This window comes from Aquarana catesbeiana, linkage group LG07, assembly GCF_042186555.1.
Source record: "Aquarana catesbeiana isolate 2022-GZ linkage group LG07, ASM4218655v1, whole genome shotgun sequence".
Classification (NCBI taxonomy): domain Eukaryota; kingdom Metazoa; phylum Chordata; class Amphibia; order Anura; family Ranidae; genus Aquarana; species Aquarana catesbeiana.
In genome coordinates this window covers 253041253-253066716 of record NC_133330.1, presented here as the reverse complement: position 1 = coordinate 253066716, position 25464 = coordinate 253041253, and the positions used below count along the sequence as shown (strand labels likewise).

The 25464-nt window shown below is 43.7% G+C and overlaps 1 protein-coding gene across 1 annotated transcript in view; it reads left to right on the top strand.

Moving 5' to 3' along the window:
• The window catches only part of LOC141103523 (calcium-activated chloride channel regulator 1-like), a 118594-nt gene extending 93635 nt beyond the window's left edge, over nt 1-24959 (top strand). The window contains exons 11-14 of the mRNA XM_073593200.1: nt 8659-8929; nt 11746-11910; nt 20411-20644; nt 24366-24959. Of these exons, the coding sequence (XP_073449301.1) occupies nt 8659-8929; nt 11746-11910; nt 20411-20644; nt 24366-24826 (1131 nt within the window). The 3' untranslated portion in view covers nt 24827-24959. The remainder of the gene's footprint in view (nt 1-8658; nt 8930-11745; nt 11911-20410; nt 20645-24365) is intronic.
• Nucleotides 24960-25464: the final 505 nt, after the last annotated feature.

Below are 25464 nucleotides of genomic sequence, written 5' to 3'. Positions count from 1 at the left end.
TTTTTCGGCTACAAAAGTCCAACAGCCCGTCCGACAGACTTTCGACTGACTTTTGTCGGACTTGCGGCAGACTTTCTAACGAACGGACATGCCTACATACGATCACACAAAAGTAGGATGGATTCGTACGTGATGACGTACACCGGACTAAAATAAGGAAGTTGATAGCCAGTAGCCAATAGCTGCCCTAGCGTGGGTTTTTGTCCGTCGGACTAGCAAACAGACGAGCGGATTTCTGGGTCCGGCGTAGTTACGACGTAAAGATTTGAAACATGCTCCAAATCTAAAGTCCCTCAAATTTGTGGCTGGTAAAGTCCGCCGAAAGTCCGGGGAAGCCCACACACAATCGGATTGTCCGCCGGATTTGGTCCGTCTGCGTCCGTCGGACTTTTGTAGATGAAAAGTCCGACTGTGTGTACGCGGCATAAGAACTGGTAAGCTGAATTATATATCACATTTAGAAATTAATTTAGATACATATGAAGCAAACACTCTTTAAATTGCTTTACCACTTTCTTCTTTCTCTTTTCTGTATTTATGAGCCAACAAAGATCAGAGGATGTTTGGTACCTGGTCTGCACACTTGTTGTATCTGTTATGAAGGCACCTCACTCTTTCTGTTTGCATGTTTTATAAAATGAAACAGAAGGTGCTGGAACAAGCAAAGCTGAACAGGATCATCCAAACTTCTAGGTAGTCAGGAATTATGTCAGGGAGATTTTGCTGTTGAGGTTTCTAAGACATACAGTATAAAGGTCAATGGTTTATGCGAGGATCTGCCATTCCCTTAGGTGGATTGGCCTTTTAAGTGTTAGGTTATAGGCTGGAAGGGGTCACTCTTATGCTGCGTACACACGATCGGATTTTCTTAGGGGAAATGTTGAATGTGAGCTTGTTGGCGGTAAGTCCGACCGTGTGTATGCTCCATTGGACATTTGTTGGGGGACTTTCCGCCAACAAATGTTGACTAGCAGGTTCTCAAATTTTCCGCCAACAAATGTTTGTTGTCGGACTTTCCGATCGTATGTACACAAGTCTGTCGCACAACAGTCCACGCATGCTTGGAATCAAGGACGAGCCGGAAGTGCTCGGTCTTGTAAAACTAGCGTTCGTAATGGAGATACCACGTACGTCTTGTACGTCACTACATTCATAATTGTTGGCCAACATTTCTGTGACCGTGTGTATGCAAGACAAGATGGAGCCAACATCCTTCGGACAAAAATCCACGGTTTTGTTGTTGGAAAGTCCGATCGTGTGTACGGGGCATAAGGCTCCCCACACACACACATGACAATTTAACTATATAATCTCTGTACAATAAACATTAGAGCTACCAAAACTATGTAATATGAGGATCTGCTGCCTATGCTATCCAAGCAATCTCTATGCAATCAGGTACTAACTACTTGTTGGTAGATCTGACAGAGATTGTACTATCAGATTGCAATGTGTGTAGTGAGCTTTAGAAAATCTTTTGTGTCCATATCATACATACGTCCCGAAACTTACTGCACATAGAGTCAATTTACTGTCATCCAAACTTCAGGGGAACCAGGTTGTGGCCAGGGGTAGATGAAAATGTCCCAATGTGCCCCATCATCTGTGTTATTAGTTGGAATAGTGCCCCATCATTGTTGTTAGTCAGATGAATTATGCCCCATCATTGGTGTCAGTGGAAGAAATAGTGCCTTATCATTGGTATCAGTGAGAAGAATAGTGCCCCATTGTTGGTTTCAGAGGAATTGTGCTACATCATTGGTGACAGTAAGAGGAATTGCATCCCTTATTTGTGTTAATGGGAGGAATTACCATTAGGTCCCATTATTATTGTCAGTGGAATTACACACCAAAGTTTGTGTCAGTGGAAGATATTGTGGTTAATTTACTAAAGACTGTGCACTTTGCAATGTGCAGTTGCTCCAGAGCTTAATAAATGAACAGAAGCTGCGCTGACTTCCATCAGCCAATCATGTACAAGCAAAAATGCTGTTTTTTTTTTTTTTTTGCCATGTGATTGGGTACTCTTTGCAAAGTGAAGCTTTACCTCATTTTCTAAGCTCTGGAGCAACTGTAGTGTGCACAGTTTATTTGCCTTTAGTAAATCAACCCCATTGCGCCTCTAGCATTGGTTTTAGCAGGAGGAATAGTTCTGGATAAAAGCAAGCACAGGGCTGCAATTTGGGGAACACTGCTATAATAAATCAGGGGGTTGTACGCTCCCCCCCACCCCCAGATTTTAGTTGTGCCCTCCCCCCCAGATCTCTGGAAGTACAACCACTAATCCATGAGAGCTGGGGACAATTGATATGAGGGACTCTGATGGGAGCATTGGATGTGAATGGTCACTCTGATGGGGACAACTGATGTAAGCAGAACTCTGATGGGAACATTGTATATAGGGGAGTACTCTGATAGGGACATTTGATGTAGTGGGCCACACTGATAGGGACATTTGATGTAGTGGGCCACTCTGATAGGGACATTTGATGTAGTGGGCCACTCTGATAGGGACATTTGAAGTAGTGGGCCACTCTGATAGGGACATGTGATGTAGTGGGCCACTCTGATGGGGACATTTGATGTAGTGGGCCACTCTGATAGGGACATTTGGTGTAGTGGGCCACGCTGATAGGGACAATTGATGTAGGGGGTCACTCTGATGGGGACATTTGATGTAGGGGGTCACTCTGATAGGGACATTTGGTGTAGTGGGCCACTCTGATAGGGACAATTGATGTAGGGGGTCACTCTGATGAGGACATTTGATGTAAAGGGGCACTCTGATGGGGACAGTTGATGTAAGTGGGCATTCTGATGAGGCAATTGATGTAAGGGGGCACTCTGAGGGGGCAATTGATGTAAAGAGGCACTCTGATGTGGACATTTTATATAAGGGGCATTCTGATGATGACAGCTGATGCAAAGGGGCACACTGATGGGGACACCTGATGTAAGGTGGGACTCTTATAGGAACCCTGTTGTAAGGTGAACTCTGATAAGAACTCCTGATGTAAGGAGGGACTCTTATAGGGACACCTGATATAAGGAGGCACAGGTTCTGTTTAACCACTTCAGCCCCGGAAGATTTGGCTGCTCAATGTACAGGCCATTTTTTGCGATACGGCATTGCATCGCTTTAAATGACAATTGCGCTGTCGTGCAGTGCTGTACCCAAACAAAAATTGACGTCCTTTTGTTCCCACAAATAGAGCTTTCTTTTGGTGGCATTTGACCACCTCTGCGTTTTTTATTTTTTGCGCTATAAACAAAAGTAGATCAACAATTTTGAAAAAAACACAATGGGGGTTATTTACAAAAGTCAAATCCACTTTGCACTACAAGTGCCACCTACAAGTGCAAAGTGCACTTGAAATTGCACCGAAAGTGCACTTGGAAGTGCAGTCAGTGTAGATCCGAGAGGCACATGCAAGGGAAATAAAAAAAACAGCATTTTAGCTTGCACATCTAATCCACATACAGCTGTCACATGACCCAGATCTTTCCCAGCCTGTCTGCAGGAAAGCATAAGCAGGAGGACCTTCTAGTCCTGTGCTGCTGGTCACATGTTCAAAATAACAAAAACGCCCTTTGGAATACAGAAAAAATAAATAATTAATATCAATAGACTGTTTTAAATCATCATACAAATATATATTTGAAATCAAATCTCTACTATTTTGTGGAAATAACATGGTGTGGGTGATTTCAGAGGCTGTGACACGCCCCTCCAGCCTATGTCTTAGAATTTGAGGGAGGTGAAGCCACCATTAATCTACATCTACATGTCTGCCCCTATTGTGTTCAGCTGGTTAATGGGCATGGAGGAGGAGGGAGGGAGTGGGCTATCCTTTACCACTGTGTATACGCTCGCATGTGTGACTCTATAGTCACATGGACTGCTCAGATGTGAAAAGGAGGAAATGCTCAGCATAGAAACTCACTGAAAACTGAGCATGTGTAGAGTTGCTTTAACAGCTGCAAAATCCCTAGCTGAATTGGGAATATGGACAAAAGGTGAAGATAGAGAACAGCAGGAGCAAACAGTTTTTTTGCAAAATAGAGAAAATTAATTTTGTAGTGACTGAGTGAGTATGCACAGCATGTAATACATCATTTATTGATAGTTTTTATGATGTGGGTTTAATGACACTTTAACCACTTAAGGGCCGAGCCTCTTTCTGAGATTTGTTGTTTACAAGTTAAAAACTGTTTTTTTTTTGCTAGAAAATTACTTAGAACCCCCAAACATTATACATTTTTTTCTAACACCCTAGAGAATAAAATGGCGGTTTTTGCAATTCTTTCTGTCACACCGTATTTGCGCAGCGGTCTTACAAGCGCACTTTTTTTGGAAAACATACACCTTTTAAAATAAAAAAATAAGAAAACAGTAAAGTTATCACAATTTTTTTAATATTGTGAAAGATAATGTTACGCCGAGTAAATTGATACCCAACATGTCACGCTTCAAAATTGCGCCTGCTCGTGGAATGGCGACAAACTTTTACCCTTAAAAATCTCCATAGGCGACGTTTAAAAAATTCTACAGGTTGCATGTTTTGAGTTACAGAGGAGGTCTAGGGCTAGAATTATTGCTCTCGATCTACCGATCGCGGCGATACCTCACATGTGTGTTTTAAACACTGTTTTCATATGCGGGCGCTACTCACGTATGCGTTCGCTTCTGCACGAGAGCTCGTCGGAACGGGGCATGTTTAAATTTTTTTTTCTTATTTATTTTGCCTTTAATTTTTTATTTTTACACTGTTTTAAAAAAAAAGTGTCACTTTTATTCCTATTACAAGGAATGTAAACATCCCTTGTAATAGAAAAAATGCATGACAGGACCTCCCTGCATTGTTATGGAGATGGGTGGGGGCCATCTTCCCCTCACTCGTCTCCATACCTGTCAGTCTGACGTAGGCTCTTTACCACGTGATCAGCTGTGTCCAATCACAGCTGATCACAGTGTAAAAAGGAAAAGCCGCGTATTGGCTTTTCCTCTACTCGCATCTGTCGATCGGCTGCTCTCCTGACAAGGGGACTGATTGATTACCAGTGCTGCATATCAGTGCCACCTATCAGTGCCCATCAGTGCTGCATATTAGTGCCTCATCATCAGTGCCTATCAGTTTCACCTCATTAGTGCCACCTCATCAGTGCCCATCAGTCCCGCCTTATCAGTGCCCATTAGTGAAGGAGAAAACTTACTTATTTACGAAATTTTATAACAGAAACAAAGAAAAACGTACTTTTTATCCAAAATTTTCATTCAAATTTTTTATTTTTTTAGCTAAAAATAAAAACCCCAGAGGTGATCAAATACCACCAAAAGAAAGCTCTATTTGTGGGAACAAAATGATAAAAATGTTGTTTGGGTACAGTGTAGTATGACCATGTAATTGTCATTTGAAATGCGACAGCACTGAAAGCTGAAAATTGGTCTTGGCAGGAAGGTGAGAAAGAGCCCTGTATTGAAGTGGTTAAAGCTTTCTTTAACTCTACATACCACAGCAGATTGCTAAGCACTGACATGTGTTGTACAGTGTTCGTATTTCGACAGATTTAGTATTTGCTGTGTCCTTGCACTGAACTTGAACTTAACAAAGGTGGCATTGTCGAAGACATTTTAAATCAGCCACACAAGAAATCTGCAATATTCCTTTCCAGGGTACGCCATCAACGGTTGAGTATACTGGTAGACGTATCAAACAAGGTTACTATTTCAAGATACTAAAAGGCAACCTAAAGTACACTATATTGTCAAAAGTATTGGCACACCCGCCTTTACACGCACAGGAACTTTAATAGCATCCAAGTCTTAGTCCATAGGGTTCAATATTGAGTTGGCCCACCCTTTGCAGCTATACCAGCTTTAACCCCCTCTGGAAAGGCTGTCCACAAGGTTTAGGAGTGTGTCTATGGGAATTTTTCATCATTCTTCCAGAAGCGCATTTGTGAGGTCAGGCCCTGGTGTGAATGAGAAGGCCTGGCTCACAGTCTCCGCTCTATTTCACCCCAAAGGTGTTCTATCGGGTTAAGGTCAGGACTCTGTGCAGGCCAGTCGAGTTCCTCCACCCCAAACACCCTCAGCCACTTGACCCTCCCTTCTAGATTGTAAGATCTAACGAGCAGGGCCCTCTGATCCCTCCTGTATTGAATTGTATTGTAACTGTACTGTCTGCCCCCCATGTTGTAAAGCGCTGTGCAAACTGTTGGCGCTATATAAATCCTGTATAATAATAGTAATCCATGTCTTTATGGATCTTGCTTTCTGCACTGGTCCAAATCATTTGGTGAAGGGGGGGATTATGGTGTGGGGTTGTTTCTTGCTTGGTCCCTTAGTTCCAGTGAAGGGAACTCTTAACCTCCCTGGCAGTATTCCCGAGTCTGGCTCGGCGTGAAATTTCAGAACCAAAAGCGGTATCACCGAGCCAGACTCGGGATCGCATCACAGGATCCAGGCAGAGCTTACTTACCTTGTCCCCTGGATCCTGCGATGTCTCCCCACAGTGTGAGCGGCTCGTCCTCCGCTCAATTCATCACGGAGACGAACTCCGTTCCTTGCGAGCGTTGCGACGCACGGGGACGGAGAACGGCACCAAATTCAAAAAGTGAAACACGCACAATACATACAGTACACTGTAGTCTTATAGATTACATTATTGTATGAAATTATTTCACCTCCCTTTTGTCCCTAGTGGTTTCTCCAGTGCCTTGCATGCAGGTTTATATTATAAAAACTGTTCTTTCTGCCTGGAAACTGGAGATTGTCCATAGCAACCAAAACCGTCCCTTTACATCAAAAGGGTTTTAGACCAGCTAGAAAACAGCAATAATAAATTAGAATCACTCGCAGAATTGAGCGATAGCGATTTGTGGGGAGATCCGTCATCAAACACTGAAAGTATTGACAGCGACAATTCTGCAACTGAGCAAATTTCAGTGTTTTTGATTTTATTACATTATTGAATAATTTTTATTATTATTATATTATTATTTGGTATAATTATTTATAGTTATTTATTATATTATAATTTATGATTTTGTGTTTCAAACTTTATCATACCCGGGATATCTACTGGACTCTGGTTTGGACAGATTTAAGTGAGTTATTTCTAAGAATTACAGGCCTACAATATAAAACGCCAAATTTCCATGCAAAATATTCGTACCGCTTTCAGCATCAAAAATATGAAATAATCATACCGCCAGGGAGGTTAATGCATCAACATACCAAGACATTTTGGACAATTTCATGCTTCCAACTTTGTGGGAACATTTTGGGGATGGCCCTTTCCTGTTCCAACATGACTGCGTACCAATGCACAAACAAGGTCCATAAAGACATGGATGAGAGAGTTTGGGTGGAGAAACTTGTCTGGCCTGCCTCAACCCTATAGAACACCTTTGGGATGAATTAGAGCGGAGACTGCGAGCCAGGCCTTCTCATCCTCATCAGTGCCTGAACTCACAAATGCGCTTCTGGAAGAATGGTCAAATATTCCAATAGACATACTCCTAAACCTTGTGGACAGCCTTTCCAGAACAGCTGAAGCTGTTATAGCTGCCAAGGGTGGGCCAACTCAATATTGAACCCTACAGACTAAGATGCCATTAAAGTTCATGTGCGTGTAAAAGCAGGTGTCCCAATACTTTTGGTAATATAGTGTACATCAGAATGCTGAAATTTTTCAGCACTGATATATGTATTTTGTCTTTGTCTTAGGATTTTTGAACTCTTGTCCCAATTACTACTGTGTCAGTAGGAATTCAGTGGATACATCTCTTAGTGACTTTATGTTGCTCTTCCGCTTTTCTTTTTAACTGCTAGGAGCAGGAAAAGCTGTTCTATGTAAGCTATATTTTGTCATAGCTTACACAAGGATTTGAACTCTCCCCATGTGGCAGTAATGGGGCCCCGTGATTGATTCAGGTCTAGGACATGGGAACATGTTCCTTTATAACTAGAAGTACCAGTTTTTTCTTTATCCCCAGGAGCTGAAAAGAGCAATGGGAAAGTGCAAGTATGCACTGCTAGGAAGGGGGATTCAATGCAAATGCATCCATAGCAAAGCAAAGGTTTGCTTTAAAGTGGCTGTAAACGCTTACCTAAACCCATTGAGGTGAATGGCCTCAGATGATGCACAGCGATGAAACAAATCCTCCTATATAACTTTGTGTTTTTGCAGCCGTCTCTCCTGTACATCCTTGTAAAACTCAGAGATGAAAAGGATTTGAACGCAGTGGCTCTCAGCAGGAGTCCGGTGAGTCTTAATGCATCGTTTCAGAACCGATTTCAGCCTGAATTTTGGGCTGAATTCGGACTTGAAAAGGACCAAAAGATGCACAGGACTCCAGTGAAATTAGCACCGGAGCCGTTGTGGAGATGTGTGAACCGGCTCCATAGATAGCCAGGAACAGTCTTCTGCTATCCGAATTGGATGCAGTGAAGACCACATCCAATTCGCACTGGTGTGAACCCAGCCCTAAACAGACTGGCTGGAGAAAAATAATTTTGCATTTGTTAGTATTAGTGAACCACACTAATTTTTCGAAATTAGAATACCATTTTTGAGGAGAAGAACAAATAGTAATTTACAATTTGTTGTCTTTCATAAGCTAAATGATATATAAAATAAATTTCAATTTTAGAGAGGACGCTGGGATTACAGCCTCTGCAATTCGTTTACATCACCCCAAGCTATAGGCATAACTGTGATATCCAAAGCAGCTGCTAAAAATGTGCCACCAATTCTTGCATTCTGTCACGTGAATCAGAATACAATTACCTATCCAAATTTATTGGTCATCTATGCATCTATAAGTCAAGGATTGCGGCCAGTGACTGGAGCAAAAGTGATGGCCTTTATTGAACCAGAAGGTGGAACGCCTGTGACTATGGAGCTTTTGGACAACGGGACAGGTAAATGCAATTCTGTACTGTTGTTATTATTATTATTGTTATTCAGGATTCAGCACTTTACAAAATAAAAAGGGAGATAGTACAGTTACAATACAATTCAAGAGAAGAGAGTTAAAGTGACTGTAAGGGTATTTTTTTTTAAATAACAAACATGTTATACTTACCTCCACTGTGCAGCTCGTTTTGCACACAGTGGCCCTGAACCTTCTCTTCTGGGGTTCCTCGACGGCTCTCACGGCTCCTCCCCGAATCAAATAACCCCCTGGGAGACGCGCTCTCCCTGGGGATTATCTTGCGGGCGCGCTCCCAAGTCCAGCATTAGGCGTCCATAGAGGCCGAATGCAGGACTCTGCCCCGCCCCCGGCGCCCACGCCATTGGATTTGATTTACAGCAGCAGGAGCCAATGGCTGCGCTGCTATCAATCTAACCAATCAAGAGCCAGGAGCCCGTGGAGAGAGAGACAGCGCGTCCCCGCCGACTGAATGAAGGGGTTCAGGTAAGTAAAACAGGGGGGCTGGGGGGCCGGTGACAACCAGGTGTTTTTTCACCTTAATGCATGGGATGCATAGGTGAAAAAACACACACAAAAAAAAAAACAAACACAAACCTTTACAACCCCTTTAACAGGGAAATAACAAACATGCATGGACATAACCAGTATATTTAGTAAGTCTGTAGAAGGAGCAATGATAAGGATCACATTTACCATTAGGCACAGTAGGCTTTTCCATGTAAACTTGAACGATTAACAAAAGATGAGGACTCTCACTTGGCCTCACTAGATGATCTGTGGAAGCAGACATGCCGCTTTAACCATACAGCCACATATATGGAAGGGTTAAGTCTTCTTGCTTTCACTAGCAGCAGACTTGGTGCACTAATTTATCCTCAGGACACTTTCTAGTAAACCCTTTACAGACACCTGCCCACTGACTCTTCTAATTGAAGGGGGCAGCCCTCACTTGACAGGTCCCAAAGACACAGATCTGTACTCACTTTAGGCAGAATCAGATCATTCCTGGTGTCTCCCTTCTAGTCAGCTCTGCAGGACCTCTGAGTTTAGCTTCTCTCTCTCTTAGGCCCCTGGGACGACCACCCAGGGCCGCACGGCCACTTTCACAAAGGAGAGGGCTGCCACCCCTCTCCTTCCTAGGCTCTGTTCCCTGGCTCAACAACACTGAGCACATGTACTCTGAGCTTTTATATAGTATCACAATGCAATGCAGTACTTTCCTTCTGCCAATTGCCAGGGCTGTAACGAAGCCTGTGCGCCCACTTGCCAGGTCCACTCCCACTGTTCAATATGCCTCCCTTTTGGACCAGTGGGGGACAGTCAGAACAAGCTGAGCTGCACCTGAGTACAATGAGCAGACCTAACCAATAGATCCTGCTCCTTGGTAGGCAGAGAGCACACTAAGTTTTACCTGACCATCTTACTGGTAAACAGAAAGACCAAAAATTATACTCTCTTCTAGCACCTACCTAGGAGGGTGCTACATCAGCATAAATAGACATCACAAAATTCATTCTTATTTGGCCACAAAATTCTAAGTTGGGTAAGCACTGTTAAAACAAGAAAAGGGATTCCTTCTGGACACCAAAGGCTGTGATTCTACTGGCTTTTAGCAATGCCAGTGTTGTAGATTCAGAAACCAATCCAACTCAGTTTACTGCATCTGATCAGGGAAAATTTTGCTTTGATTACTGGTTATTTCACTATCTTTTACAGCACTGTGGTATGCACTGTACAGTATATTTCAAATTGTACATGATTGTAGAAAGCTGAAGTTTAGGTATGGCAATTTTCATATACTTTCATTGGTCCAGTGTTCAAACGACACCTGTGCAGTGAGGGTGACCTCCTGTGCTCATTAAAGTGGTTGTAAAGTCACCTATGACAAATCCTGTAATCCCCTCTCTTACAGGAAGATACAGCATAATATGCAATGTGTGTTTTTGTTTGTTTGTTTGTTTTTTTTAATATTCAGCAAAATATCTTATTTTACAGCTCCGCTGCGCACTCATGTGACCTGTCGGTGCTCTCCTTCCTCGATCCGATCACTTCAGTGGGAGGAGCTAAAGTTCCCTGCTGATGTCAGCCCGAAAGAGAGGAGGAGAGCGGCAGGAGGTCACGTGAGCGCCCAGTGGTGCTGTAAATAAGGCATTTTGTGGAATCATTTTTAAAACACATGCACTGCTCATTATATCTTCCTGTAACAGAGGTGATTACAGGATTCGTGAGTACTAATTTTATCAGCCTTAGTGGCCAGAGGATCGGGGAGGAGAGGGATAGCACAGACTCCCTAACAGACAAGCAGGGAGGGAGTTGAAGAGGGGAAGAGAGAGGAGAGACATTGGGATAATGGAGGGATATAACCTGAAAACGGTAATCAGGGATCAGCAGCCATGATTACCATGGTCAGTACACTATGGGGGGCACAGGAACAGGCAGGATCAAACAGGTTTTTAAAAACATAGAGAGGGACAAATGACACAGCACAAGCACTATGCTGTGTATCCTGCTTTAAAGGATCAGGATCATTGTTTTTCTTATTTTTTTAGGGTTACAACCACATTAAGCAACAGGACAGCTGCTCAGCACAGGACCTGGAAGATAGCGGCAATCACTGAATTAGCAGTGCTACATTGGGACACAGACAGCAATAATACACTAGAAACAATTGCTGATTGATAACATAGGTTACTGCATTTTGCTTAACGCTTTGAGCTCATTTTATATTCATTCCTTTGCTAATACATTAATCATTATGCCCATTTACTAATAACTGTTCAATATTTTTTTGGATATGTTAAGGTTCTGACACAGCAAAGGATGATGGGATCTATTCAAGATATTTCATAAATTTTTCTACAAATGGAAAATACAGTGTTAAAGTGAGAGCTGTAATAGAAGACAAAAAAAGTCGTTTAACAGTGCCAAAGAATCGTGCTTTTTATATACCTGGCTACGTTAACCGCGGTAGGTGCTCATTTAAAAAAAAAATCTGCATATTGTATGTTAGAAAGAGTTTGTTTTCACTGGTAGACATACACAAAGCAACAGTTTGGGTAACAGATGATATATTTGTATCTTGGTGGCTCTTTATCAAATGGAAATGTTCTATTACATGCACAAAGTGTTAGATGGTAATGGGAAAGGTGAATTATAGTTCAACAAATGAATACATTATGTCAGAAACAGAACTGCTTCTAAATTAGTGTTCTTTAGTAAAATCTGGAGTCTGGCTGGAAAAAGGGTTAATGGGTTCCCTGGTCAAGAATCAAATACAGGTTTTACATCGGGTAACTGGACACAGGTGGACATGGAATAAACAATGCTGGGAGGGCATGCTGCAAAGACTCTACGATTATGCTCTTGACAGAGAGAAATGTGTTAAAGCCAGGGAAGCAGGTGGAACATCATTTGTACCACATAATTCCAGTAATTCTTCACATCAGGCTTTTAGATAGGCTTCTTTTTCTTTGTTGGATGGATATCAGAGTGATGCAAAATAGCATGTGACAAATCGTTTGTGCTCCTGTTCTCTTCTTGTAATGCTAGAAAGAATCCTTGGTTGAATAACAGAATTCAATTGGTCATCTAAGCATTAACACTGCTGGTGACCCTCCTAGCAAACTTTTACTGTATTACAAGGAGGTTTCAGAGTATGGTCAATCAACTTCACTTTATAACAGTGGTTTTCAACCTCTCTAGTACCATGACCCCTTGATAAAATTTCCCAAGTTGTGGGGACCACTAACAGTAAGATTATTTTCGTAGCGTGGGTTGTCAGCACCCAAGGCAAGACAAGTAATTTGCGCCCCTAACCCACGGACATTTAGTGCTCCCTGAGTCCCTTCCACTCGTACAGTATTAAAACCCCTTATGGTACATTTTACGATGTACCACTCTTTCTCTTTTTCTTTCCCTTTTATCTCTCTCTATCCTAATTTCTTGTTTTTTCTTACCTCTCTCTAGCTGTCTTTCTTGTTCTTTCTGTAGCGCTGCTAGATTTGCGATCTACCATCTGAAAATTCTGTAAATTTAGTAACTTGTTCGTTAGGAAAGTTAGATTTGCCTCTGTTTCAGCTTGGCTGACGTTGCGTGTGTTTCCATACTGAGCCATGGGTGTCGCTGTTGCCGCTGGCTGGTGTTGGAAAGGCAGCGTGTCTAAGCGTATGGATGCTCTTCTGTCCCGGAGACAACTCGGTGGAGGTGGTCCTCCGAGTTGCATTCTGGGCGAGTGTATTTATGGGACAGATGCCATATTTGGGTTTTTGTTTTACAGCCACCTGCTGGCCCTCTTGGCCGACAGGTATGCATTAGAGAGCTATCTTGTGGTCCTCCGTTCCGGAGGCCCACGTCGCTGCGGCGCAGGGGTGGGCCCAGAAGCTTGTCTGGGGCCTACCAAAGCGGCTGAGGAATGGTCCTGAGCTGTCTATCCAGAGTGAAGAAGCTGGACAACAGAGGAGATCCCAGGGGAGGACCCGTCATGGAAGGATCACGCAGCATGCTGGTCTGGAGAGGGGCCTGGTGACTCGGTTGGAGGACGTATCCTAAAGTAATTATACAGCATAGTGTTGCCAGGTTTGGCTTAAAGGTTCAAGCATTGTGACTGACATTCATTGCAGAAAAAAACAATACATCCTGTGACAGAGGATCGTACGGGTTCATCCCAAACAAGTCTGTGGCAGAGACTTTTGTTCGTGCTACGTACTGGCTGCTAGGCAAGTGAGAGAGGCCTATCCAGGCGTGCAAAGAGTGTGTCCCACCAAGGGAGTGCATTCTACTGAAATATCTAACCTCAAGGGACATTTGTCAAGAATCTTACTAAAAAGGTATTTGAGTTTTCCTCTGCGGTTTTCCTTCTACCTCTTTCCTGCTACTTCCTTCGTTGATGGTTTAATAAAGCATTGAAAACGTACTCAAGTGTTGGTGCGTGTATCGTCCAGAGGTAAACTCAACGGAACCCTAGACCCGGTGAAACAGAGGGAAGGAGAGTGAAGGTAACAAGCCCGCTTTAAACCAGCAGCTCCATCGAGAGTTAGTGCTACATTTCTCTCCCTTTTTCTTTGTTCCTTCCCCTCTTTTCCTCTCCCTTCCATGTATTCTCTATTTTTATTCCTTCTCTATACTCCTTGATGGGAGGAATGGGATGAGTGGCAGTGCTGGCGGGGAGTTGAGATGAGTGGCAATGCTGGGGGGAGTTCTGATCAGCCAACTTAGGTGCTCTTGATCAAGATCATCTGCTGATCTGAGAACTGTAGTGGGGACTTTTAATGGCAACTATAATCACAGATAGTGTTACTCACTGTGTCTCCGGTTTCACTGTGTCTCCGACTTTGTGGTGCCTCGTAGCAGTGACACCTATGCCGAAATCAGGAGATAGTGTCTCCCCCAGCCCCTCTCACTTTACATTCCTCACCCATCAGCTGACCTCTAGTCTCTGCCCCCCCAGCCATGCCATGAACTGAATGGGTGGCTGCGAAGAGGCTGAGTGGGCAGCCGCTGGCTCAAGGGACAGCCCTGTTGGGTAGCTGCAGAAAAAGGCTGGGAGAGCAGTGCGGGCTTCAGGAACAGCCCAGGTTTCCGTGACCGCTGGCAAATCTTCAATCAACCCCCAGGTTGAGAACGAACTGCCAGCTTGAAAACACTGGTCAGCTGTCTCTCTGAAATGTTAGATGATCTTTGGTGGAATGAGTCAGCGCTGGGGGGGGCAGCTACTTGTCCAGAGCAAATGTTAGCAACAAGTGGGGATAGTGAGTCTCAGCATCTTGAGTGGAAGCTTGCAGAAACAAGACAGAAAATGGATTTCTGGGACAGATTTTCATCACAGGTAGTGAGGAAGTGAACAGTAAGTGAATTTAAACCTGTTTGGGATAAACATACTGTAGGTCTATCCTTAGACAAAAATCCTTTATAAAACACACACAATAGACAATAGGGCTGACTCCATGAATCATAGCTCCCAACTGTCCCTGATATCGAGGGACTGTTCCTGATTTGGAGCAATGTCCCTCTGTCCCTCTTTCTTCCTCATTTGTCCCTCATTTTGGTCTGATCTATATAGTTGTATATAAAATGCACTTTTTATCTTTCAAAAAGTGTTTCCCAGTGCTAAAGCTTTCATCGAATTTCTAAATGGCTGCATTTGCATCAAAGGCTAATATAAAGGAATAGTAGTGGTAAAAAAAAAAAATACACTTGTGGGTTTAAGTAAAAACATTGCCTACATACTTTTGCTAATAGGGGTCCCTCATTCCCATCTCAAAAAGTTGGGAGGTTTGGTTAATTACTCCGCCTTTTTATTTTTGCTATAACTCTCCTGTTTTTATGAGTACAGTTAGTAGCTGAGTAGATGCTGAAGGGAACCAAAAGAAATAGAAATGTTGATGGAGGAGGAACCAAACAATGCTAAAGCAGAAAAGCAAAACATTTAAAAGAAACTTGTGCTGACAATTCATAGGCTACTAGTGCAAAGCCACTGATCTAAGTGATGTTCCGGAGCTTAGGCTGCAAGATGATAAAAAAATCAGCACCTAAGGAGTAAATGTTTTTTTTTTTCTGCCTTGCTTAGCCCAGAAAGGAAAAGATAACATTTTCTCTGCTTTGAGATATGCACATATATAATTATTGTTAGAGAGGTCAGGGAAAGGGAAACTGTTCATTTTTTAAATGTGTTTTTATCTTTAAAAAAGTGTAGATAATTTATTGAAGGGTTTATCCAGTTACAGGCTGTCCCCGGGTTACAAACAAGGTCTGTAGGTTTGTTCTTAAGCTGAATTTGTATGTAAGTTGGAACAGGTATATTTTTTAAGTGTAAGGCTGCATTCACACCTGAGCGTATCATTTAAAGGCAGAAATTTGCACAATTTTTGCCGCAATTTTGTACAGGTCAAAGGGTCACCAATGTAAAAAGCAGAAAAACTCCTGTAATCTGCCAAAAAAGAAGCTCCTATACTTTTTGGGCGTTTTGCTTCGGGCGACAGAATGCTCAGATGTAAACAGGGGCCATTGAAATGAATAGGATTTGTCTTGTTGGGTGTTTTTAGAGCTGAGGCTCATGCCGCGTACACACGGTCGGACTTTCTATCCTACTTGGTCCGGCACACTTTCCGACGGACTTTGTCCGCCAGGTGCGCCGGACTTTAAAACGGACGGATTTGCCCACACACGCCCGGACTTTCCGGCGGGCTAAGTCCGCCCGTCTTTCCGACGGACTTTCGCCGGAGTTCCGGCGGACTTTCAGAATGAACGGACTTGCCCACACACGGACAAGTCCGTTCATTTTGAACGTGACTCAGGTGCGACGGGACTAGAAAAGGATGTCAATCTTGCCGCTTTTATCGGCGAGATTGACACCTTGCGAGCCCCGTCGCGGGGCATACCAGGCCCTTAGGTCTGGTATGGATTATAAAGGGAACCCCCTACGCCGAAAAAACGGCGTGGGGTCCCCCCTAAAATCCATACCAGACCCCGATCCGAGCACGCAGCCTGGCCGGTCAGGAAAGGGGGTGGGGACGAGCGAGCGCCCCCCCCCCCCCTCCTGAACCGTACCAGGCCACATGCCCTCAACATGGGGGGTGGGTGCTTTGGGGGAGGGGGGCCGCCCTTCCGGCCCCCCCACCCCAAAGCACCTTGTCCCCATGTTGATGAGGACAAGGGCCTCTTCCCGACAACCCTGGCCGTTGGTTGTCGGGGTCTGCGGGCGGGGGCTTATCGGAATCTGGGAGCCCCCTTTAATAAGGGGGCCCCCAGATCCCGGCCCCCCACCCTATGTGAATGAGTATGGGGTACATGGTACCCCTACCCATTCACCTAGGGAAAAAGTGTAAGTAATAAAACACACTACACAGGTTTTTAAAATATTTTATTAAACAGCTCCGGGGGGATCTTCCTCCGGCTTCGGGGGTCTTCTTCCGGCTTCGGGGGTCCCTCCGCTTCATCTTCTCCCGGCGTCCGGTTGGTTCTTCTCCGCTCTGTTCTCTCCAGTTCTTCGGCCGGCTCCTCTGCTGTCTTCAGGTAGCTCTCTTGCCAGCAGAGGTCCGGACTTCTTGTCTTCTTCTCTTCCCCAGATGTTGACACGACGCTCTCTCCGGCTGGACTGCTCTCCGAGGGCTGCGTTGTGACTTATATAGGTGGAGACCCCGCCCCCTTTTGATGTCACAGTCCCTGGGCATGCTGGGACTGTGACGTTTTAGGGGGCGTGGTCAACATCACCCAGTGACCACGCCCCCTCGGAGAGCAGTCCAGCCGGAGAGAGCGTCGTGTCAACATCTGGGGAAGAGAAGAAGACAAGAAGTCCGGACCTCTGCTGGCAAGAGAGCTACCTGAAGACAGCAGAGGAGCCGGCCGAAGAACTGGAGAGAACAGAGCGGAGAAGAACCAACCGGACGCCGGGAGAAGATGAAGCGGAGGGACCCCCGAAGCCGGAAGTAGACCCCCGAAGCCGGAGGAAGATCCCCCCGGAGCTGTTTAATAAAATATTTTAAAAACCTGTGTAGTATGTTTTATTACTTACACTTTTTCCCTAGGTGAATGGGTAGGGGTACCATGTACCCCATACTCATTCACATAGGGTGGGGGGCCGGGATCTGGGGGCCCCCTTATTAAAGGGGGCTCCCAGATTCCGATAAGCCCCCGCCCGCAGACCCCGACAACCAACGGCCAGGGTTGTCGGGAAGAGGCCCTTGTCCTCATCAACATGGGGACAAGGTGCTTTGGGGTGGGGGGGGCCCGCAGGGCGGCCCCCCTCCCCAAAAGCACCCACCCCCCATGTTGAGGGCATGTGGCCTGGTACGGTTCAGGAGAGGGGGAGGCGCTCGCTCGTCCCCACCCCCTTTCCTGACCGGCCAGGCTGCGTGCTCGGATAGGGGTCTGGTATGGATTTTAGGGGGGACCCCACGCCGTTTTTTCGGCGTAGGGGGTTCCCTTTATAATCCATACCAGACCTAAGGGCCTGGTGTGCCCCGCGCTCGCCGCAATAGGAAGATTTGTTTTTCCTATTGCAGCGAGCGCGAGATGCAATACCCTGCCCTCGTGTCGTATCTGGTCCGTCGGACCAGCATACACACGAGCGGGCTTTCCGTCGGACCAGCACACACACGAGCGGACTTTCCGCCCGAAACTGAGTCCGGCGGAAAGATTTAAAACTTTCTTCAAATCTAGGTCCGGCGGGCTTTTGGGAAAAAGTCCGCCGGAAAAGTCCGCCGGCGCCCACACACGGGCGGATTGTCCGGCACACTCTGGTCCGCCGGACCAAGTATGCCGGAAAGTCCGACCGTGTGTACGCGGCATCAGAGTAGAAAAATGCCCCAAAACGCCTAGGTGTGAACGGAGCCTTACTCCAGCCAAAAATGTAAAACAAATTTCGGATAGGTAGCATAGGGAAGGGTTAACAACCCTGTAACCCTGTTGTGCTGTCTGTCCCTGGGTTCAGAAGATTTGGCCTCACTTTCTATCCCTGTGACAATTGGATTTTGAAAATTTTGGATTGTTGTGGAAATAAGGATTGGCGATAAGGCCCCATACACTATTCGATTTTCTGCAGATTTTTGTCTTCAGATTTACCAAAACCATATAATATGAGGTCAAACCTTAAGAGTTTCAATTTGTATGCAATCAGGTAGGCCCTTGCACTACATGTTTTGGTAAATCTGACAACAATCTGCAGAAAATCTAATAGTGTGTATGGGGTCTAACGCTCCAGTGGAGACACCTTTTTCCCATGATAACTCTTACAGGTTAAAAGAGGGGGGTTGGTTGGGACTTTATATGAAGCAAGGCTAAGAGAATAAAGTATGCAATCACATGTTTGTTGATTCCAAACAGGTATACATAGACTGGTAAAAAATATCATGATAATCAATAGTAGCACCTTAACAGTTTAATGTACAAATTGACAACATAATTCACAGTATAATGGTAATGAATACATAGATATATATAGTAAATTGTTCCAATTCATAATGAACATGATTTTGTTAATGGTGATAATAATCGATTGTAAAATTCATATTGTTAGCTCTCAAAATCACATGACTGGAATGATGTAGCATAAGGCTGCGGCCCTACGTGTTTCGTGGAGATATCCACTCATCAGGAGCAAGTACGAAATGGATAAATCTATAATAAGACAAATGATGCAAAGTGAGCAGGTGGTTGACACAAAGGGGAAAAATACGAAGAGGAATGATAGGGTATTTCCAAGCACGCTTACCTACATATAGGTTAGGTATAGAGAAAGTAGTGTTAGCTGCTGAAGGTACCATGGGAAACAACATCCCCCGGGAGCTGAGGCTGCACATCCACGGCCACACTAAGGCTCAAATAAGTGATACAAGTAACATAAGTGGTAATGTAGTCCCCAATTAGCAATTAAATATTGGTACAAACTCTGACAGTTCCAATGGATTTCTGTGAAAGAGAACAATGTGTGAATATATAAAAAAAGGACTGCATGTAAGCAGACTGAAGGACTACAGCCTAAGGGGCATGTAATGGGATCGAAAAAATGCCAAGTGGAGATTGAAGGCACTAGATAATAGGACCCAAATACCTGAACCAAAAATGTTGTGAACATGAGAAAGTTCCAAGTGGACCCAAGGAAAGATCCACAACAAACTAAATATTATCTTAACCTTGGAGAGACAAAAGTGACAACCAGTGTGTTAGGGCCTCAAGATATATGAAGTGTGTTCTCTACCCGCCTGCAGTTTTTGTACATACAGCCAGCCACGGTATGCCGCCAACGTCATGCTGCGTGATCAGGGGGGAGGCGGCGTCAGTGCCTGGACACTTAGCTTCACTCTGCAGTTGGCGCTCAAACACTCCCCTCATATTGATCACTGATGGAAAACCATCTGCTCATTTTGCACCATTTGTCTTAATATAGATTTATCCATTTCGTACTATTTTCGCTCCGGAGTGGACATCTCCACGAAACACGTAGAGCCCCAGCCTTAATGCAATCATGTGATTTCGAGATCTAACAATATGAATTTTACAATCGATTATTATCACCATAAACATAATCATGTTCATTATGAATTGGAACAATTTATTATATATATCTATGTATTTATTAACATTATACTGTGAATTATGTTGATTATCATGTTATATTTTTACCAGTCTATGTATACCTGTTTGGAAACAACAAACATGTGATTGCATACCTTATTCTCTTAGCCGTGCTTCATATAAAGTCCCAACCAACCCCCCTCTTTTTTATATACATTAGGGACGGAGGCAGATGAACCTACCCACTTATTGCCTCATATAAAGTCCTAACCCCCTCTGCCCTCCTCTTATAACTCTTACAGGAGTGAGATTTCCTCTCACTTGCTGTTGTCTCCATCCATTTGTAAGTTTGAGTCATATGTAAGTCTGTAAGTATGTATGTAACTCGGGGACTGCCTGTATTTTGCTATAGTTATAGTAGACTGCAAATAATAAATTGCTTACATTGTTACTTTAGGCAAAATCACTATGAACCCTCCAAAACCTCCAGTGAATGATGATGTTCAGCTTGATGTTGGACCATTCAGTAGGACAGCTTCTGGTGGCTCTTTTCTGGTATCCAATGTTCCAACAGTAGAACAGCCAGATATTTTCAAACCAGAGAAAATACATGATCTGGAGGCCCGGTTAGTGGAACGCAGGATTGTATTGTCATGGACAGCAACTGGTGATGATTTAGACCAGGGACAAGGTACAGTAAAATAATGAAACTACTATGTTTATTACAATGACACCTTTGGCCTTTCATAAGTTAGTGTGCAAATGTTAGTTTCCCGGTCATCATGTTTACCTTCTTCAAAATTTTCAGTCCTTTGACTGAAACAAGCATTCAGATAGGGATGTCTGACAGTTATGCACCAAGATAAGCCACTGCTGGGACTGTCAGCGCAAGCCTTGCTCCTGCAAAGATTTCACCCCCTGCAATGGTAGTAAAAGCCAAAAAGCTTCCTGTGCCACTCAAATAGTGATGGTGGAAGCCCTGAGATATGCTGGGCTGCAGAGGGAGCACTGAACAGGTGAGTGTGACAAGCAGTTGTCTTGCTATCAATAAGGATATTGCAATTGCAAGCACTGGGTGACAGTCCAAAAAAAGAGATACACTATATTGTTAAAAGTTTTGGGGCACCTGCCTTTACACGCACATGAACCTTAATGGCATCCCAGTCTTAGTCCATAGGGTTCAATATCGAGTTGGCCCACCCTTTGCAGCTATACCAGCTTCAACTCTTCTGGGAAGGCTGTCCACAGGGTTTAGGATTGTGTCTATTGGAATGTTTGACCATTCTTCCAGAAGCGCATTTGCAAGGTCAGACACTGATGTTGGACGAGAAGGCCTGGCTCACAGTCTCCGCTCTAATTCATCCCAAAGGTGTTCTGTCGGTTGAGGTCAGGAGTCTGTGCAGGCCAGTCAAGTTCCTCCACCCCAAACTCGCTCATCCATGCATTTATGGGCCTTAATTTGGTCACTGGTGTGCAGTCTTGTTGGAACAGGAAGGGGCCATCCCCAAACTGTTCCCGCAAAGTTGGGAGCATGAAATTGTTCAAAATGTCTTGAAATGCTAATGCCTTAAGAGTTCCCTTTATTGGAACTAAGGGGCCAAGCCCAACCCCTGAAAAACAACCCCACACCATAATCCCCCCTCAACCAAATTATTTGGACCAGTTCACAACGCAAGGTCTATAAAGACACGGATGAGCAAGTTTGGGATGGAGGAACTTGACTGGCCCGCACAGAGTCCTGACTTCAACCTGATAGAACATCTTTGAGATGAATTAGAGCGAAGAATGCGAGACAGGCCTTCTCGTCCATCATCAATGCCTGACCTCACAAATGTGCTTCTGAAAAAATGGTCAAACATTCCTATAGACACACTCCTAAACCTTGTGGACAGCCTTCCCAGAAGAGTTGAAGCTGTTATATTTGCAAAGGGTGGGCCAACTCGATATTGAACCCTACGGACTAAAACTGGGATGCCGTTAAAGTTTGTGTGCATGTAAAGGCAAGTGTCCCAATACTTTTGACAATATAGTGTATCTAGGTAAATCAGGATACAAACAAACAGGCCACATTTCAAAAAGACTCTTGACACCTGATATTGCTAATAGATTTGTCCCAGTACCTATCAAATATTATATTTTAAAGATAATTTCTTCTATGCAATAAAATGGAAAAACATGGCACAGAAACTTTAATGCCCCGTACACATGGTCGGACATTGATCGGACATTCCGACAACAAAATCCTAGGATTTTGTCTGACGGATGTTGGCTCAAACTTGTCTTGCATACACACGGTCACACAAAGTTGTCGGAAAATCCGATCATTCTGAACGCGGTGACGTAAAACACGTACGTCGGGACTATAAACGGACAGTAGCCAATAGCTTTCATCTCTTTATTTATTCTGAGCATGCGTGGCACTTTATGTGTCAGATTTGTGTACACACAATCGGAAATTCTGACAACGGATTTTGTTGTCGGAAAATTTTATATCCTGCTCTCAAACTTTGTGTGTCGGAAAATCCGATGGAAAATGTGTGATGGAGCCTACACACGGTCAGAATTTCCGACAACAAGGTCCTATCACACATTTTCCATCGGAAAATCCGACCGTGTGTACGGGGCATAAAAGTGCAAAGTAAAAACTATAAAATATTCTTTAGCAGATATAGACAAACTTCTCAAGTAAATTGACGGGGTTCCTGCTTTGGAAACCTGTAATGAGAAAAGTATACTGGCTGCTATTGCTTGCCTTCTAAAAAAGGCAGAAGGAATTCTTACTTCATTCTGCGGACTTTGGTGTCGTTAAAAAAATTACCACATCAATTTGATAATTGTGGCGGCCAGGCCACTAGCATTTTCAGATGCCAGCAGTGGAAGCCTTCATGTTTCTATGACATGATTTATTTTATCACATAATTCAATAAGAAACATAAGACATAACACATATATAAAAAAAAATTATAAATCAAAAAAGTAAAGATCGGTGTACACAGAAGGCTTTTGTCTTGGTAAGTGTCTAGGCCGGGGGTCTCCAAACAAAGGTCCAGTTTACTCTGCTTAAGACATTTGGGGGGCCAGACTAAGGCTATTAGGAGTAGAATAGGTCCCAATGTTAGTGAAAAAATACAATGCTCCATCATTGGTGTCATTGGGAGGAATTTTGCCCCATTATTGGTGTCATTGGGGGGAACTGCATCTTATCGATGTCATTGGGAGGAATTTTGCCCCATTATCGGTGTCATTGGGAGAAATTGTGCCCCTTAATTTGGGTCAGTGGGGAAGAATTATGCTCCAATGTTGGTATCAGTGGATGAAATAGTGCCCCAAGGGACTAAAACAAGCAAAGGGCCGCATCTGGCCCCCCCAGGCTGCAGTTTGGAGACCACTGGTCTAGGCAATGGTTAATAATTTATTTTGTCATGATTCACATAATATTATGGAACTTGGAGCCCATAGGAACAAAGCTGAAATTTACTAATGCAAACATACTGTATCTTAACGTTTCATTAAAGTAAAAACATGTATTAAGTGTAATTAACTTTAACAATAGGTATTGTATCATTTATGAAAAGCTTATAATGAAACAATCCAAACATTTCTCCTCACTTCCTCATTGTGGTTCTCAAAGAGATACCAGCCAATTGACACCATTGCCACCTCCGTTGCACATGTTCCTCAAGTGGACTCAGTGGCTCTATGTGACCATTTGCGTTAGACTTAGGGGTGGCTCCAGCATGTAAATTCACGTCTTCCATCTCCCCCTCTCTGCATCATGTCATAACCATGTTATCATGAGACATAACTTTTTATTGTTGTATACAGTACAATTTGCACTCTTATGCCCCGTAAACACAGTCGGATTTTCCGACGGAAAATGTCCGATCGGAGCTTGTTGTCGGAAATTACGACTGTGTGTAGGCTCCATCGGACATTTTTCATCGGAATTTCCGTCACACAAAATTTGAGATCTGGATCTCAAACTTTCCGACAACAAAATCCATTCTCATAAATTCCGATCGTGTGTACACAATTCTGATGCACAAAGTTCCACGCATGTTCGGAATCAAGCAGAAGAGCCGCACTGGCTATTGGACTTCATTTTTCTCTGCTTGTCCTACGTGTTGTACGTTACCGCATTCTTGACGCTCGGAATTTCCGGATTTTGTGTGACCGTGTGTATGCAAGACAAGTTTGAGCCAACATCCGTCTGAAAAAATCCATGGATTTTGTTGTCGGAATGTCCGATCGTGTGTATGGGGCATACATTTTTTTTATTTTGGATGATAAAACATAAGATATTCATTTTCAGTATATCTTCTGGATACAAATATTTCTAAAAAGTATACCACATATAACACGCTTTATGACTTTTTAGTTCTTTCATAACACAATGTTCCTAATATTTTTAGCATCAAGATATGAATTAAGATGGGACACTGACCTTAAGAAACTCAAAGACAACTTTAAAAGCAGCACTCTAATCAATTCTGACAGACTCATACCATCACCCGCTGGATCAAAAGAGAATTTTACTTTTGTACCTGAAGATGTTAACATACAAAACGGAACTTCCATTTTTTTTGCTATAATTGCCATCGACAAAGCATCTCAGAAATCTGATATATCTAACATTGCACAATCTGTTTTCTATAATGTTCCACCTCTACCGACTCTGCTACCCACCAAAACCACTATTGCAGCAACTACAACCATCACACCAAAGTTCACCATCACCACGTCTACATCAATTAAACCCACCAGTGAACCTTCTGCCTTACCAAACATAATCATGCTGACTCTAATAATATGTTCAACACTGATTTTGATTTGTCTGGTGGTTTGCATTGCCATTTGTATTTGCTGTCGATAGAGGAAGAAACAGTGTAAGCATATCTGTAAACACTATAATTAAAGTGGTCTCTGGCAAATAAAATAATTTGGATGGCCACTTCATAATAGATAATAATATACCATATGTTAATGTGCATTCTTTTGTGCCTAAAGTGCACCGTTATCTTCATAACAATTTCCGAAAATTGGTTCTGATGGATTTACCCTAAAGTGCCTTCACCTTCAAAGAATCAGATCCATGGTTAAAATATAGTGTGGATGTTCTAATCCTTGGCTGCTACCACTCTGATAGCGACATTGGGGGCGCTCGGCAGATGATAAATTCTTGGATGTGTACGGAGGCGTGCCTAGTATAAAAGTTAATTTCACTTAAAGGCAGTGGTGGCCCATCCATAGGGGGCTCACGGGCACCCCCCCATCCATGCGTCCAGCCCCCTGATCTACATTGAGGCGCCGGACACATGGATTCCAATCAGGGTTATTTTTTTGAAGCACGTGATTAGAGCCAGAGGCTCTACTAGGCTCCAAAAAAGAGTGGTCTCGGGGAGCAGAGCAATAGTGAATTAATATTTGCTATTGTAACACTGATTGTCCTCCCAGCTGATCAGTAAGCGGGTCCTGAGACCTGTCACCTGATTGGCCAAAAGGAGATCCGAT